The 13,527-nt window shown below is 39.4% G+C and overlaps 1 protein-coding gene across 2 annotated transcripts in view; it reads right to left on the bottom strand.

Moving 5' to 3' along the window:
• The window catches only part of ACSL4 (acyl-CoA synthetase long chain family member 4), a 37,219-nt gene that overhangs the window by 5,225 nt on the left and 18,467 nt on the right, over window positions 1–13,527 (bottom strand). For both annotated transcript variants that reach the window (XM_036401876.2, XM_036401878.2), the window contains 12 exons: window positions 12,327–12,371; window positions 9,581–10,097; window positions 9,098–9,275; window positions 7,323–7,432; window positions 7,100–7,238; window positions 5,554–5,704; window positions 4,307–4,430; window positions 3,472–3,543; window positions 1,740–1,879; window positions 1,122–1,294; window positions 841–915; window positions 422–613 (listed from right to left, as the gene is read on the bottom strand). In XM_036401876.2, the coding sequence (XP_036257769.1) occupies window positions 422–613; window positions 841–915; window positions 1,122–1,294; window positions 1,740–1,879; window positions 3,472–3,543; window positions 4,307–4,430; window positions 5,554–5,704; window positions 7,100–7,238; window positions 7,323–7,432; window positions 9,098–9,275; window positions 9,581–9,931 (1,705 nt within the window). In that variant the 5' untranslated portion in view covers window positions 9,932–10,097; window positions 12,327–12,371. The remainder of the gene's footprint in view (window positions 1–421; window positions 614–840; window positions 916–1,121; window positions 1,295–1,739; window positions 1,880–3,471; window positions 3,544–4,306; window positions 4,431–5,553; window positions 5,705–7,099; window positions 7,239–7,322; window positions 7,433–9,097; window positions 9,276–9,580; window positions 10,098–12,326; window positions 12,372–13,527) is intronic.

Here is a 13,527-nt window from a genome sequence, read left to right as displayed (position 1 = left end):
CCATATATACCACCTATGTGCTATGCCAGATGTTAATGGACAAGTTTTAAAGCAGCTAATAGCTGCCAAATTTATAAAGATTTCTGTAAAAAGTGTTATAGCACTACACTTCTTGTCACACAGATTGTAGGAAAGGACTCTGATTTTAAAGCTTTGTAATGAATCCAACAGTTAATCTTGTATTTATTCTTTAAAGTCCATGTGATAAATTTAGAGGATGATAATGTCACAGGAAATGGCATCACTTCCAAAATTTTACTCCAGCTATGAGGACTTCCAGAAATGTGTTTTACACTGATTCTGTAAAGAGCTAACCTTAAGTAGATCAGCCCAGGCAAAGCCAGCAGTATTAATAACATGTTTATAATTATGGTTAGTCAATACTTTGTAATATATTAAGGTATCAAAAACTGAGACCCACCTATGATCTGCAGACACCCATCTGGATGAAATTCCCCAATATCTCCTGTACAGAACCATCTCTGGCCATTTTCATCAACAGTAAACTCTTCTGTTGTCTTATCTTCATTTTTAAAATATCCCATGGAGACGTTGGGTCCACCAATTATAATTTCTCCTCTAGGATTAGGCTTGTCTTTATTAGTATAGCCTCCTATAAACAACACAGTCCCAAGCAATTATTTATACCTTATATATGCTTCTGCCAAGAAAATACTTTCAAACTTCAGTCTGAAGTTAAAGCACACTAGCTGATGAGTATTATCAAAGACAAAGAACAATTTCTTCATATGTTACACCTAGCTAAGCAGATAGGCAAAGATACCAGCTAGGCAGAGGCTGAATTAATTACTCTGAAATCAGAACAATTACTACTCTCACCTTCTTGCCAGTCTCTCAGTTTTATTTCACAACAAATAAGAGGAGCTCCAACTCTGCCAGTGCTGTAATCAGCAACTTGGGGAGAAAACAAGAAAGAAAAACAAGATTGTTTTTGTTATTTGCAATATGAATAGGGTGTATCTTATCTCAAGTTACTTTACTGCAGACATACAGCTGTAATATTGTAGCTGTATTTTGACTTGTTTTAAAAAAATTAAGAATCACCAAAAACCCATACATGTCTATTTCTGAACTTCTGTATTTCCAGGTGTTTTAACTACCTTCTGTAATGGTTCCAGCTCCACAGGTTTCTGTCAGTCCATAGCCTTGCCCAACAGGACAGCAGAAACAGATGTTCATGAATCTCTGTGTCTGAGGTGAGAGTGGTGCTCCTCCAGACAGCATCATCCGGACATTCCCTCCCAGCAGGGCCTTTACTTTTTTAAACAATAGTCTTGAAAGAAGGGAAGAAGCATTAAAAATTATTCACTTAGCCCACTCTTATAAGAAGAGACAAACTTTCTTCCTCCCTTCCTATCTGGAACACCCCAAAAATTAACTTTTCCCCAGATTTTAGTAGACAGCAGGGCTAATCAAACCCATTACCTCTTGTGTAACACTTGAGGAGGCAGAGTTCCCGTAGCTTAACAAACATTCCAGTTTTATCATTAAAAAAAAGAGCAATGCAATGAAAATGAACCAGGCAGCTCTTTGGAAGATTAGTCATTACCATGAAATACCTCAGCTGTTTCCAGTAAGAACTGGGACTAGGTCAGTTACTCACTAGATGTTATTTGCATGGCAGATGAGAAGTGCCTGATAGCTCAGAGATCATTCTTTTACATTGTCCTAACAGATCCCAAGGCAAAAGGGACTTTTGGCCCAAGAATGCTACTTACATGTTACACAGAGGTGCATCATATCCCCTCTTGATCTGTTCCAATTTGTAGTCATACCCTATCTTGAACAGAGTTCTCTGAATATAGTTCATCTCTTGAACTTTACTCATGACATTTTTGTAAATTCTGTCCATTATTTCCTACAAAGTGTTTAAAAAAAGGAAAATTACCACATGGGACAGACCAGCATGTGTAAAATAAATCCCATGTCAGAAGAACCCCCCCCCAATTATCCTTCCTTTAAAATGCATAACAAATGTGAAAAATCTTTGCATCATGGGGTTAGGCAGTGTTTAAGTGCAATGTTTTTAACATGTGATCAATGAGCCAACTTATAGACCATTGCAGCTTGGAGCTATTTACACCTGAACCTGTACTTAAACTGTGACAAATTGATCTAGAAAATTTTAAAGTCAAGTTTAACTCAATCTCTTTGCTAAAGGTTGGTACATTCCCCTCATGGTGCGTCCTGCTTGGGAGTGCTGATGCTGTACTCAATCCACAGCAATTGTTAAGTGCAAGGGAGTGAACTAAGAATTCATTGCACCATTTCCTTTTCCAAGAGAGCTCTTCAACTTTCAGAGAAACATGATTGCAGTAATTCTAATTATCTGACAAAAATCCACCACAGTTCTGTCACAGACCAGAGATCAATTTCCATTAAAATAATAAGCTTATGGTCACCCAAATACACAGAACCTAAAACATTGTTCAGGCTGGTGAAGTATTTAATAGAAGTTTAAAGATTGGCTCCTTCAACTTTGTTTTGGAGCACAATGTTTTGAAGTATTTATGTGATTTCTCTCCATGTAATAAATTTAAATGGATATTTTCCAAAAGGTTGGAAAATATTTTTGTCACTCTGTTAATTATTAAGAAGATGACCAAGCCTCTTTATGTGCTTATGATTTTATAAAACAAAAGAATGCAAGTGACTTATTTGATTTTAAAACTCTTGGCTATTCTAATTTGTTGCAGAACAAGCAGATCCAACCAAAACTCAGTATTCCTAAACTAGATTACATCCTCCTACTCACTCCCCACCACCATGTGGCACCACCCAGTGCTATACCAGTTTTATGAGCCACAGATGTGACAGGATCCTAAAAGCAGCACCTGTGATGGCAGCACACGTGGGGAGGGCCTTGGCACCAGAAAGACACAAACATTTGTGGAATTTCTGGATAGTACCACAGCCTTGTGGAGTGCAGGAGCCCAGAGCAGTGGAACCTGCAGAAGCAGGAGGAGTTCCAGCCTCCTGCTCTGTCCTCTGAGAGAAGGCTCAGCCTGGCCTGCCAACCCTGAGAACAGCAGAGACTCAGCCTCGGGGTTACCTTGAGTGGCTGAGTCTGTGACTGAGCCAAATATCCCTGTTTTTACAGTGGATGCCCTCTTGGCCAGCACCACCCTGTTTGTCCCTCTGCAAAAAGGAGTTCCAGACTCTGACTGTGACCTACTGTGTGTCAGGAGCCCAGTAAAACACCACTTGTAACTACTGAAACATTAACAAGTTTGGGTCAAAAGGATCTTGGCTTTAGTAGAGGCAGACTCTTGTGCTCATCTGCAGCACCAGTACTCAGTTCAATCCACCAACAGCTGGAATGTCTGTGTTTGCTCTTTCCTATTAGTAACTGTTACATGTGAAGAGCAAAACATGTTAGTAAATACACTTTTGTAGCATAAAAAAGACAGAACTTTTTTTTGCTGGACATATCTGCTTCTGCATACTTACAGGCACAGCTGCCATCAGTGTAGGCTTTAGCACAGTACAGTCTCCTTTGCTTCCCTTCTTAATTTTACTTGACTGTAATAAGGAAAAAAATGTAAATTTATGAAGCAGAAAAGGAAACAGTGCTTGAAAACTAAAGAACTAACAAAAGGAGGAGATATATTAGCATGTAATTTGTTCAAATATCTTCCCCTGTTCCTGTGTCATTTTGCCCCCATTGTTAAGGAAAGGGTAATGATCAACATCTATTTCAACCAAAATACTCAATCTTCTACAGGTTCACTTTGTTTATCTTTCTCTTACTTCCTCCCTCTAGTACTTGCTTTCTCCTCCATCTTCCTTTGGGAGCTTGTTTTGCTTGATGCAAATTTCTCTACAAGCAAAACACACAGAGGTATCTATTCTGGCTTAATTTACTCTTATTTATCTGAATTGCTAAAGGGAAAGAGGAAAAGGACCAAATAGAAGATCTGCAATAACTGGATAAAGAACTGATAAAGTGAGACCAAAACTTAAGATCACTTTTAACAGTTCAGCTGATTTATTAAGAGCTGTTCTTACCCTGTTATCCAGTGGATAATGCTATAGGCATTTATTAGGATTGCTTTTAGACTTCCTAAGTATCATAAAAGCAGAAGTTTTATTAAAATTTATATGGTACAACCCACCATTGCTGTTCACCACGAATGTCAATTTGCATCATTTTCTGAAAAAAATGTACATTTCTGAAGTGGACCATATACATCAGCATTTCTTGACTGAAGGAGGAAGCTGAGCAAGGAGAGAACAGGCTGCACAAGGTGAAATTTGCTCCCCACCTTGCTCTGCTAGCCCTCACCTGATCTGAGAGAGTGAGAGGAGAGGAGTAACCAATCCTGCAGCCATAAGTGATGCAGGAAACTTCTGCTGTCAGTTCTAACACATGGGCCAGAGGCAAATAACCAATGTAAGTGTCCTTGGGTCTGGGAAAGAAAAAATAATTAACCATGAGTCACAGGTGGACTGAAAATACCATTTAACAATTTTATTGTGTGCTTAGTTATTACTTTTTGATTGACCTGGATCCCAGGTGAGCTTATTCTCCTGCACACAAGATGGGTGTGATGTCAGCCACAGAACAGAAACAAACTGGGGAAATCTGCCCTTACTGAAATCAGTACAAATTACAGGATTTGCCTTGTTTTCTAGGAAACTCTGATTCCTTAGTCTTTTGCTGCTATTTCCTCTCCTTGTGGGAGGTTTCATTTCATTTATGAAATCAAGGATGAAATAATTACACTTTACAATAATGACCAGTGATTTACACAGCCCTGTCTGTCATCTTCTTCTAGGATACATTACTAGAAAGAGAGCTGATTACTGAAGTACTGAGGCTGGTTTCAGGAAGTAATTGCTCAGAGATTTCTCAGCAAGAACCTTGGAGCAGTCACTGAACAGCAGATTTCAGCACCCAGCTCTGGGTTTATATCCTCTTCCAACAGCAGTCTGGAATCAGGGCTTATTTCAGCTATTGAGCCTTTTGTGAATGCAGAGACAAATACACACTTCCATGAAAAACTTCATCAAAACATTAACGGGAAGGAATCTGCACTTGGTTTTACTGTTGTCAGTGCATAATTTATTACTTTTCTGCTCCTTCACTGAACTGTACTTTAGCAGATTCTGCAGCATGTGCACCCAGAGTGGTGTCTCCAGGTCACTGAAGTGCTAGGCCCTGACATGCTTCCTAAACTGATTGGAGGTGCCTGAAAATGTCTAAAAAAATTTCTCAAGCTGTACTAGAGGAGGAATCTCTTATCTAGTGCTATCCTCTGATACTCAAAAGTGCAAAAATCCATCACAGACTTAGAGCTAAGGGTAATAATAATAAAAAAGCAGCAGCATGTGAGAAAACAGCTAGAAGGGGCATATTTTTCAAACAAGGAAATTTTCACACACACAAGACATATTCCTTATAAATTAAAAGTAGTGGCCTCACAATAACATGAAGAAACTTGGTAACACAATGTCAGCAGCAGACTCTAAAAATGTGACACTTCTGGAGGTTGTTTTAGCTCTCTGTGCACAAGACAAAGTGTTTCTTACCCCAATCCAGGTATTCTCTCACACTGTCCTGTCATCCCAGCTATTAAGTTTTTATGCATCATCATCACTCCTTTGGGTCTCCCAGTAGAGCCACTGGTGTACATCACTAAAGCCAAGTCTGTAGGAACAGGTCTGTTTGGCAGAATGCTTGCTACAAAATTCAAGAGAAAAACTGTTATTTATTCTTTTCTTATCTACTTTCTAAACGATTTCTGTAATTAGTCAGTATGGAAATGTCTGTAATCAGTGTGAAACAGGTGCTTCATGGAAGGCCAGCACAGCAAGCTGTGGCATGGTCAGTGCTGGAGAGAGCAGTCATCTGGTTTCAAGAGGAAGAGAGGGAAGGCCAGTTTTGAAAGGAATGATGAGCATTTCAGCATCTACACAATCTGGGTGACACTTCTGTCATTGTGGCTTATAGCTGACTGAAAGTTTCACAGAAGGGGCCTTTTGAAGACCAAATAAAAGTGTCAAAGGAAGCAAAGGGGAGAAACACAGTATGGATTATAAACAGCAAGGTGAGTGAAAAACAAAACAAAAAACCAACACCCCAAAAAGCTGCAACTCAGCTTTTCTGTCCATCAGTCTTTCAAAGCCAAGGTTGTATTGGTAAGATTCCTTTTAACTCCCCCTCCTAACATTTAAAAAAAAAATTAAATAAACCTTCCTCAGGTAAACTGCAAGTTTAGTAGAAAAGCAGTAAGCTTAGAACACTTGACTTCTGATTTTTGTTTTAGTTCTCTTTGTTCTTAGGATGACAATCATCAGCTTTCATGGCTTTCAATGTCTGCAAGGAAGCAGGCTTTTCAGAGACTAAGGCCAGGAAAAAAAACACCTCTTAGGGTCACTGCAGGTCTGTATCAGACCTCAGGCTGATCAGAGATAAGCAGCTGGGATCAATGTGTGTTTCCCAAAGCTCCTTTGCCACTTTATCTCCTCCTTTATTCCAGAGAGAGACGTGGTTAATTACAGACTGCTGATGTAAGAGGAACAGATCATCAGGGTTGGGTTTTCCTTCCTTAAAGCAGATGTTTACAGTCACTCCTGGCTGCCCAATGGAGCAAGGAATGTAACTGTTATTCCTCTAGCCTTAAGCACTTTTTAGCTACAGCTTGGTTAAGATAATGGACATTTTCAAGGGGGAAAAAAAAAAATCAGAAAAGCTTTAAGTGCTGTCTCCTCTTTTCTTATTAAAAATAGTGATAGTAAGATAAATAAAAGGTAAGAGTAGCAGAAAATGAAACATTAAACCAGTTTCTATTTCATATCCTAAAACAAAGATGAAGTATTAAATTATTCTGGTTATGGTTTACAAGTCAAAAACAAAGTTTTATCCTGACATACATGACACGTGAACAAGAGATGTAAAACAAGTTTTTTGTTTATTTAAGGGGAGCTGGAGGATGAACTGGCAACCTGCCACTGCCTTTGTTGGTGACAAAGGCCACCCTTTGCTGGGTAGGGAGGGTTTTCTGCTACACATCCCTCTTAACTCAGGTGCTAACACTGCTTGATTAGTCACTCCTCTGTGAAGTGATTTACTTACAGTTTTCTGGTTTGGCTCCCAGCTCTTCTACTGTCTGCATACTATGAATCTCCACATTTTCAGGGTATTCTGATTTATTGACTGTCTTCTTGTCCACATAAATGATATGTTTCAGACAGGAGACTTGTGGCAGTGCAGTCTACAGAAGAGAAACGAAATTTTTAGTAGTGTACTGACTGAACTGTAGGGTTGGTTTTAGCAGGTGAAGATGGTACCAAATTACCTTAAGTTTGCTCTCAAGGAGTTCCACACTGGTGACCAGATATGATGCTCCACACTCGTTGAGACCATAGGTCACTGCCTCTTCCCCCAGGGTGGCATAGAGAGTGACAACTGTCACAGGGATGGGAGAGGACATGAAAGAAGGGTAAAAGTAAAACAAAAAAAAGCAAAAGCTCTTGCCTTAGCTTACTGGAAAGCACTCAATTGGGAATTTTCTAATTTGGAATTGAAACAGATCAGAAGTTTTTGGCACAAGAGACTTGTGGAACAAGGAGGACAGCTGGGCAAGAAGCAGGTCCTTACTAAGTGCATGGTCAAAGACTGGCCCAGGGTTCCTGGACAGATGGTTGATGCCCCAAGACTGTCACTGTTTAGGAGGCCTTTGAACAATTCTCTAGGTAACAGGCTGTAACTTTTAGTCAGCCCTGAAGTTGTCAGGCAGTTGGAAGGAACCTATAATGGTCATCTACATCCTCCCAAAATAATTCTCCTTTTTCTAGAGCAGAAATTATCAGAACAAACAGATGCACCAAACCCCAACAATAATGTACAAAGCAATCCCAGAGTAAGCAACTAAGAGCAGGTGTTCTGCCCCTGAGCTCTCTGCAACCACAGCTTAAAGCTGGGCATGGCTACAGGCAGCCCTCTGCACACTGTCAGCTACTTTCCTTGCTTCCATGGAATTAGTGATGGCAGCAAGGCAGAGAATCAGACTAAGGAATCAAAGTGTTTTTCATGCTGCCAGATTATTTTAACCCAGACTGGCTACAGGAATGCCATTAAGTACCTCCCAGGCACAATGGAGTTCATCTCTCCCCATTATCTCTACTGAAAAAAAGCCCCATTCTTTAGTATCATTTGCAATCTCAAACTGTAACTTCCAAAGACCATTAAAGGAATTTAACAGTGCTGTGAGACAGGGTTCAGGCAGAACAGGAGAAAGAACTATTTCTTACTGCCTTTCAAAGTCTAGGGATCCAGACCAAATTAACCACAGTCTCCTACTTCAGTAGAAGTTCATCTCTTCCACTGCTGCCCCTGAACAGCCTCTCTGCACACTCTGCTGTACAAGCTGCTCCTCACACAGGCAGCTACTACTGCTGCTGGGAGAAAAAGAGACAGCCCAGTGCAAGCAAAAAAAATAGGCTGTGGCTCCACAGATTGTGCAAAATGGGCACTGGAGTGCTCAGTAACCACTGCAGCTCACCAAGTTTAACTCCCATTAGAGATTTCTGACAGCTTGAATAAAAAAGAAAAGAAAAACCATACATAATTGTAATGAATTTGAGCAGCTTACAAATGTCACCACAACAGACCACCCACAGACTATCAAATGATTTTGTTCACCATTCTTCTCTTCTGATAACCATTTCATCTTTTGATGTATAATTTAGGATACAGACAGAAAATACTGTAAAAACATCCCACATTTTGTGGGGAGAAATACAACTGACATCTTAAATGCAACTACTGACATCTTCAGAATCTTTAAAACAACCTGAATGGCAAGTGTACTATTTTGTCATTTTAACATCTAGAACATAGCACAATAAAATCATAAAATACAGTTTCATAAGTATGAGCAAGTTAATTTTAGGGACATCCACAAAGCATAGGATAGACTGAAAACTTCTAAGAATCAGACCATCAGCAGAGAATTTATGAAATTCTGACACCTCCAATGACAAGACTGGCAGAGTCAAAATACTGAACAGCCAGATCTGTGCTGAGAACGGGTTCTAAAATCCATTAGAAGTAACCAAGCTGAGCACTCACGAGGGAAGTTGTACTTGAAGCAGGTGAGAGCTACAATCATCCACTCAGCTCGGGTCTCACAGAATATGACAACGGTGCTTTTGGGGGGGAGTCCCAGGGCAGTCAGCCCATTCCCCAGGCGAGTGATTTTCTCGTTTACTTCTTCATAGGATAACCATCTGTAAGTTCCTAGAATTAACTTGAGAGGAAAAGACAATGAATTTCATGACAAGAAGCTTCTGGTATAGCTTCACCAGCTGATGTGAGTTGGTGCATAACATAATGAGTACATAGTCTGCCATTCTTTAAGAAATTGCTTTCATTTTACTTGAAGTAGAATAAACAGTGCATCCTGTATATTCTGTTACTCCTCAACTACCATAAAATGAATGGTTTATTAGATGATTACTGAGGAGAAGCTCTAAAGGGACATGCATTGTTGAGGCAAGTTACAAAGCAGCTCAAACCCAAGTCAGAATCAAGAAAAAAAATTACAAGTTTTACCTTTTTGAATACTTTTCCATTTGGTTGCATTTCATTTTCTTCACTCAGAATTTCCCTGGTTCCAAGACAGTCCTTCTTGCCAAACTTTGCTAAAGCATGGTCAAAGAGCTTGTCCAGAGTGTCTGCTCCAGGGATGTTTATGTTTGCTAGAGAGTCCAGGTGAGTGACAGAGCGGTAGGGGCTCCCCGGCTTGTCCGAGATGGGTTTAGCTTTTAACCGCTTTGCCATAGCCTTTTTCTTCTTGGCATTGGTAAGAAAATACCAGGGAATAAATACCAGCACACTGTACAACCAGATTAACAAGTACACAGGCAGCAAGAGAATGGCACACATTTCTAGCCTAAAGTTCATTGTGGGTATTTAAAAGAGAAACTCTCTTATGGAGTTCTGAAGCAGGCAAGAGTAAGGCAGCAGGGCAGAGTGGTGTAGGGAGAAGCAACAGCAGGTGAAGCTTAGGTAGAGCTGAGTCAGAGCAGCTGCACAATTTTAGTAACCTTTGAGAGCCAACAGTGGACACCTACGGGCGAAAACCAGTGCCAAGCAGAGAGCAGGAAAAAGAAAGAAAAAATAATTAAATTAGTAATATTATAGTCAGTTAATTAGTTTTAGTCCTTCTAAGAGCTCACTTCAAAAGCACCACTGCACAACAGAGCAGTGAACTGCTCTGGGGATGAAAGAGGATGAATCTTTTCCATACTTGTTTCTTGCATTCACAAATATTTACTTCTCACAGACTTTTCCCCACTATTTCTGTTTGAATAGTTCAGGACTGTTGAGATGAAGACTGTCCTTCACAACATAATATTGTGTTTAAGCTACTTGAGTAATGGCACAATTGTGTAATTATGGGAAAGGTCAACACTTGTTTTCCCACTAAATATTTGTACTACAGAGAAAAGGTACAGCAGATTGCTTTACTGCTTTTCAGAATATTCTATCAACCTTCTATCCAGCTTAAAATGTATCTTGATATACTCAAAAATAGTATATAGACTCAAAAGTCTACAGGCTGTAATCTAAAAACTATATATAATATTCCAAAACTGCTTTATTAACTTTGCTCCAGCAACTGCATTTTTAATCTTCTACTTTTCAACTCTGAATGTCAGACTCTTGGAAAGGGATTATGCAGATTTGCTTTTCCAATTTCAAAAAGTACTTCAATACATGCCTTTCAAACTCCAAGTATGGAAAACAGAATAAAATCTGACCAATGTAACTCAATTTAAAATAAAGTACAATTTGGCAAGATTTTGTCTGCATGTCAGAAATCTCTCCTCATTAAGGAGAACTGGGCCTAAATAAGGACTGGTGGTGAGTGGGAGAAAAACAAAACCATCCCAGCAAACCCCAGTGAGGGCCAGCCCACTGGCCTGGGAGCAGTGTGCCCTGGCATGTGAGACAGGGTGGTTATCTCTAATGATGCTAACACTGGGGGGAAAAGAGAAGGCACAGGAGCACCAGCAAGGGCAGAACCTCAGACAGGCAGGGGAGCCAGTGACTCTGACAGCCACCAGCAGAGCCCAGGCTGCCAGGGACACCATCTGATAAAGAATGGATGAGAATAGGGAATTCTCAGGGCTCCATCAAGAATTAAAAGAACGTAGGCACACCTCAAAATACACCTTCATGAATATATTTGCCACCCTCAGGTGATGAAGGAGGCTACAATTAACATTTCAGGTTAAACAAGACAACTGCTACTTAGAGCAGACAGAAGTCAGTTAACAGGTTGGTGGGTTATTTAATGAGAATTTCAATAGAAGCAGTTGTGTTGTAGCCAATATCAACAGCTTTAAGGCAATGTAAGACTGAGAGATCTGCAGATATTTAAAACAACATGACCACCACATTAATTTTGTAATTACAGCTACAGAATAAAATGACTATTGAATGATAGTATAATAAACTAAGCTAAGCTCAGACTTGTATGGATGGAAGTATTCTTTTCTTTTTATAAAAATGAATGCTACATTCTTTTCAAAATGTTTATTCTGCTCTGGTGAGCCTCACCATCAACCTCAGCAGAAAAGAGATCAGTTTACTTTCCAAAGCTCCAGTTCTCCAAAATGAGGGATTATTGGTTTATAACACAAATCTTGTATGATACTTTCATCCCAGTTAATTCAGTGCTCCAAAACCAGCAGTTGAGTCTGCATTTCAAAGACAAGCCAGCCATGGCTCTACAACATGGTAGGGAAATGTCAGGACACACCCATGGTTACACAGAATGCCACAAGTTAAAACAGACCCCAGGGGAACTCTGGCTGCTCCTCACCTTCCAACAATGAATATATGACCAGGCACATTGACTTGGATAAAAAGCAGAGTTGTTGGAGTACTGCAAACTATTTAACACAATGAGACAGTACCACAGCTTTTCTTTGGGCTGCAGAGGAGCTTGTTCAGAAATGTGCTACTGTGAAATATTACTGGCTAATAATCAAGAACTGGCTAATTTAGAAAGGGAGGAGAGGAAGGTTGCATTTCTTTCATTTTCGAATTTCAGCTTAATTTGTAATACTTTAAAAAGTACTCCTAAAACGAGACAACTCAGCTTATTTGCATGTATTTGTAGTAATTTAAAAGAGAACCACATTTCTATCCTGGCAAAAATCAGTTGTAATTCTTAAGAGATATCAATTGGGAAAACTAAGTGAGTCCCAAAAAGACAACTGTGGCTTTTTCCTTTGAACATGCTCATGCAAAACCTCACACACACAGACACACACAGAGGTGTACTTACAAGGGATCTCAGTGATGACTGAGGCTTTTTCAGTGTCAATTAAACCTACAGTAAAACAGAAAAAAGAACATATTAGAATTTGGGATGTTTTTTGCCTTGCAGAAAGGAGGAATCTTTAGAACTTTCACCCTACTGTCCCTAAGAAGCACAGGCTATGAATTCAGACTGAGGTGCAACACAACCCATACAAGGGAGAGCAATTACAGTACAGGAAAAGATTCAGCTTCCAAACTACACCAGACGGACAAGAGATGAAGCTGCCAAAAAGGAGATTAACTTTTATCTGACACTACTTCCTCCCTTTTGTATTTAAACATGTTCTGAATAAAATTATGAACAGAACCTTAATGCAATTTAATTACCAATGAAACCCAGAAAGACAAGGAAGAGACTTTCATATTGCATATGGTCCATTCTTCTTAAAGCAGAACAAGAAGCTCTTTGTCACTCTTGAGAGATGAATATCAGTAGAAACACGAACTCAAGACTACCCATGGCACACATTGCCCAAGAGAACATGAAGTGGATTTGGGGTACTGAGGTAAGAGAAGACTTTCAGAACAAAAGCATGTTTATAGAGGCAGTGAGGCCTCCTTGGTCCCATGACCAGTGTAATAAGAGATGGCTGTGTGTAACTGCAGAGATAAGGCTCCAAGAGGTCTACTGCAGAAAGCTTTTTACTGATGTTTAACCTAGTTATGTTTTAAAGGTCTTCCCCATAAGTCTAAGATTTTAATCAGTTTTTACAGACTGAAACCAAGTTAAATGTCCCTTGCAATATTCTCCTACAAAGATTTTCTCTTGAAGTATAAAGAAGAGGTGCTAGAATGTTTTTAATTACTGGCATTTGCATGTCATTTTGATCCATTGCAGGATCATTCCAAACTCGTGCTAAATAAATATTTATAATCTCTTAAATACACTGCATATAACAGACTGATATACTCAACATGCAAAGGTACCTCCATACCAGTTGTATTCAGTTAGAAGCCAAACTTAGCTACTCAAAATATACCTTATGACTTCAATCTCCTACTTAATTAGACTTTAAGAGAAAGGATGAGATGCAATGCTCACGTCAAAGCACCATCAAGAACAAGGTAAGATTGTCTTACTTCAAGGTAAAACAACTACATATTACTAAAGTATAACAGTTATGGTCTTCATAAATTTCCTCATTCCTTAAAAAATAAAATTAAGC

This window comes from Molothrus ater, chromosome 14, assembly GCF_012460135.2.
Source record: "Molothrus ater isolate BHLD 08-10-18 breed brown headed cowbird chromosome 14, BPBGC_Mater_1.1, whole genome shotgun sequence".
NCBI classification, from domain to species: Eukaryota; Metazoa; Chordata; class Aves; order Passeriformes; family Icteridae; genus Molothrus; species Molothrus ater.
Note: the sequence above shows the minus strand (reverse complement) of the source record. Positions and strands in the feature narration are given on the sequence as shown.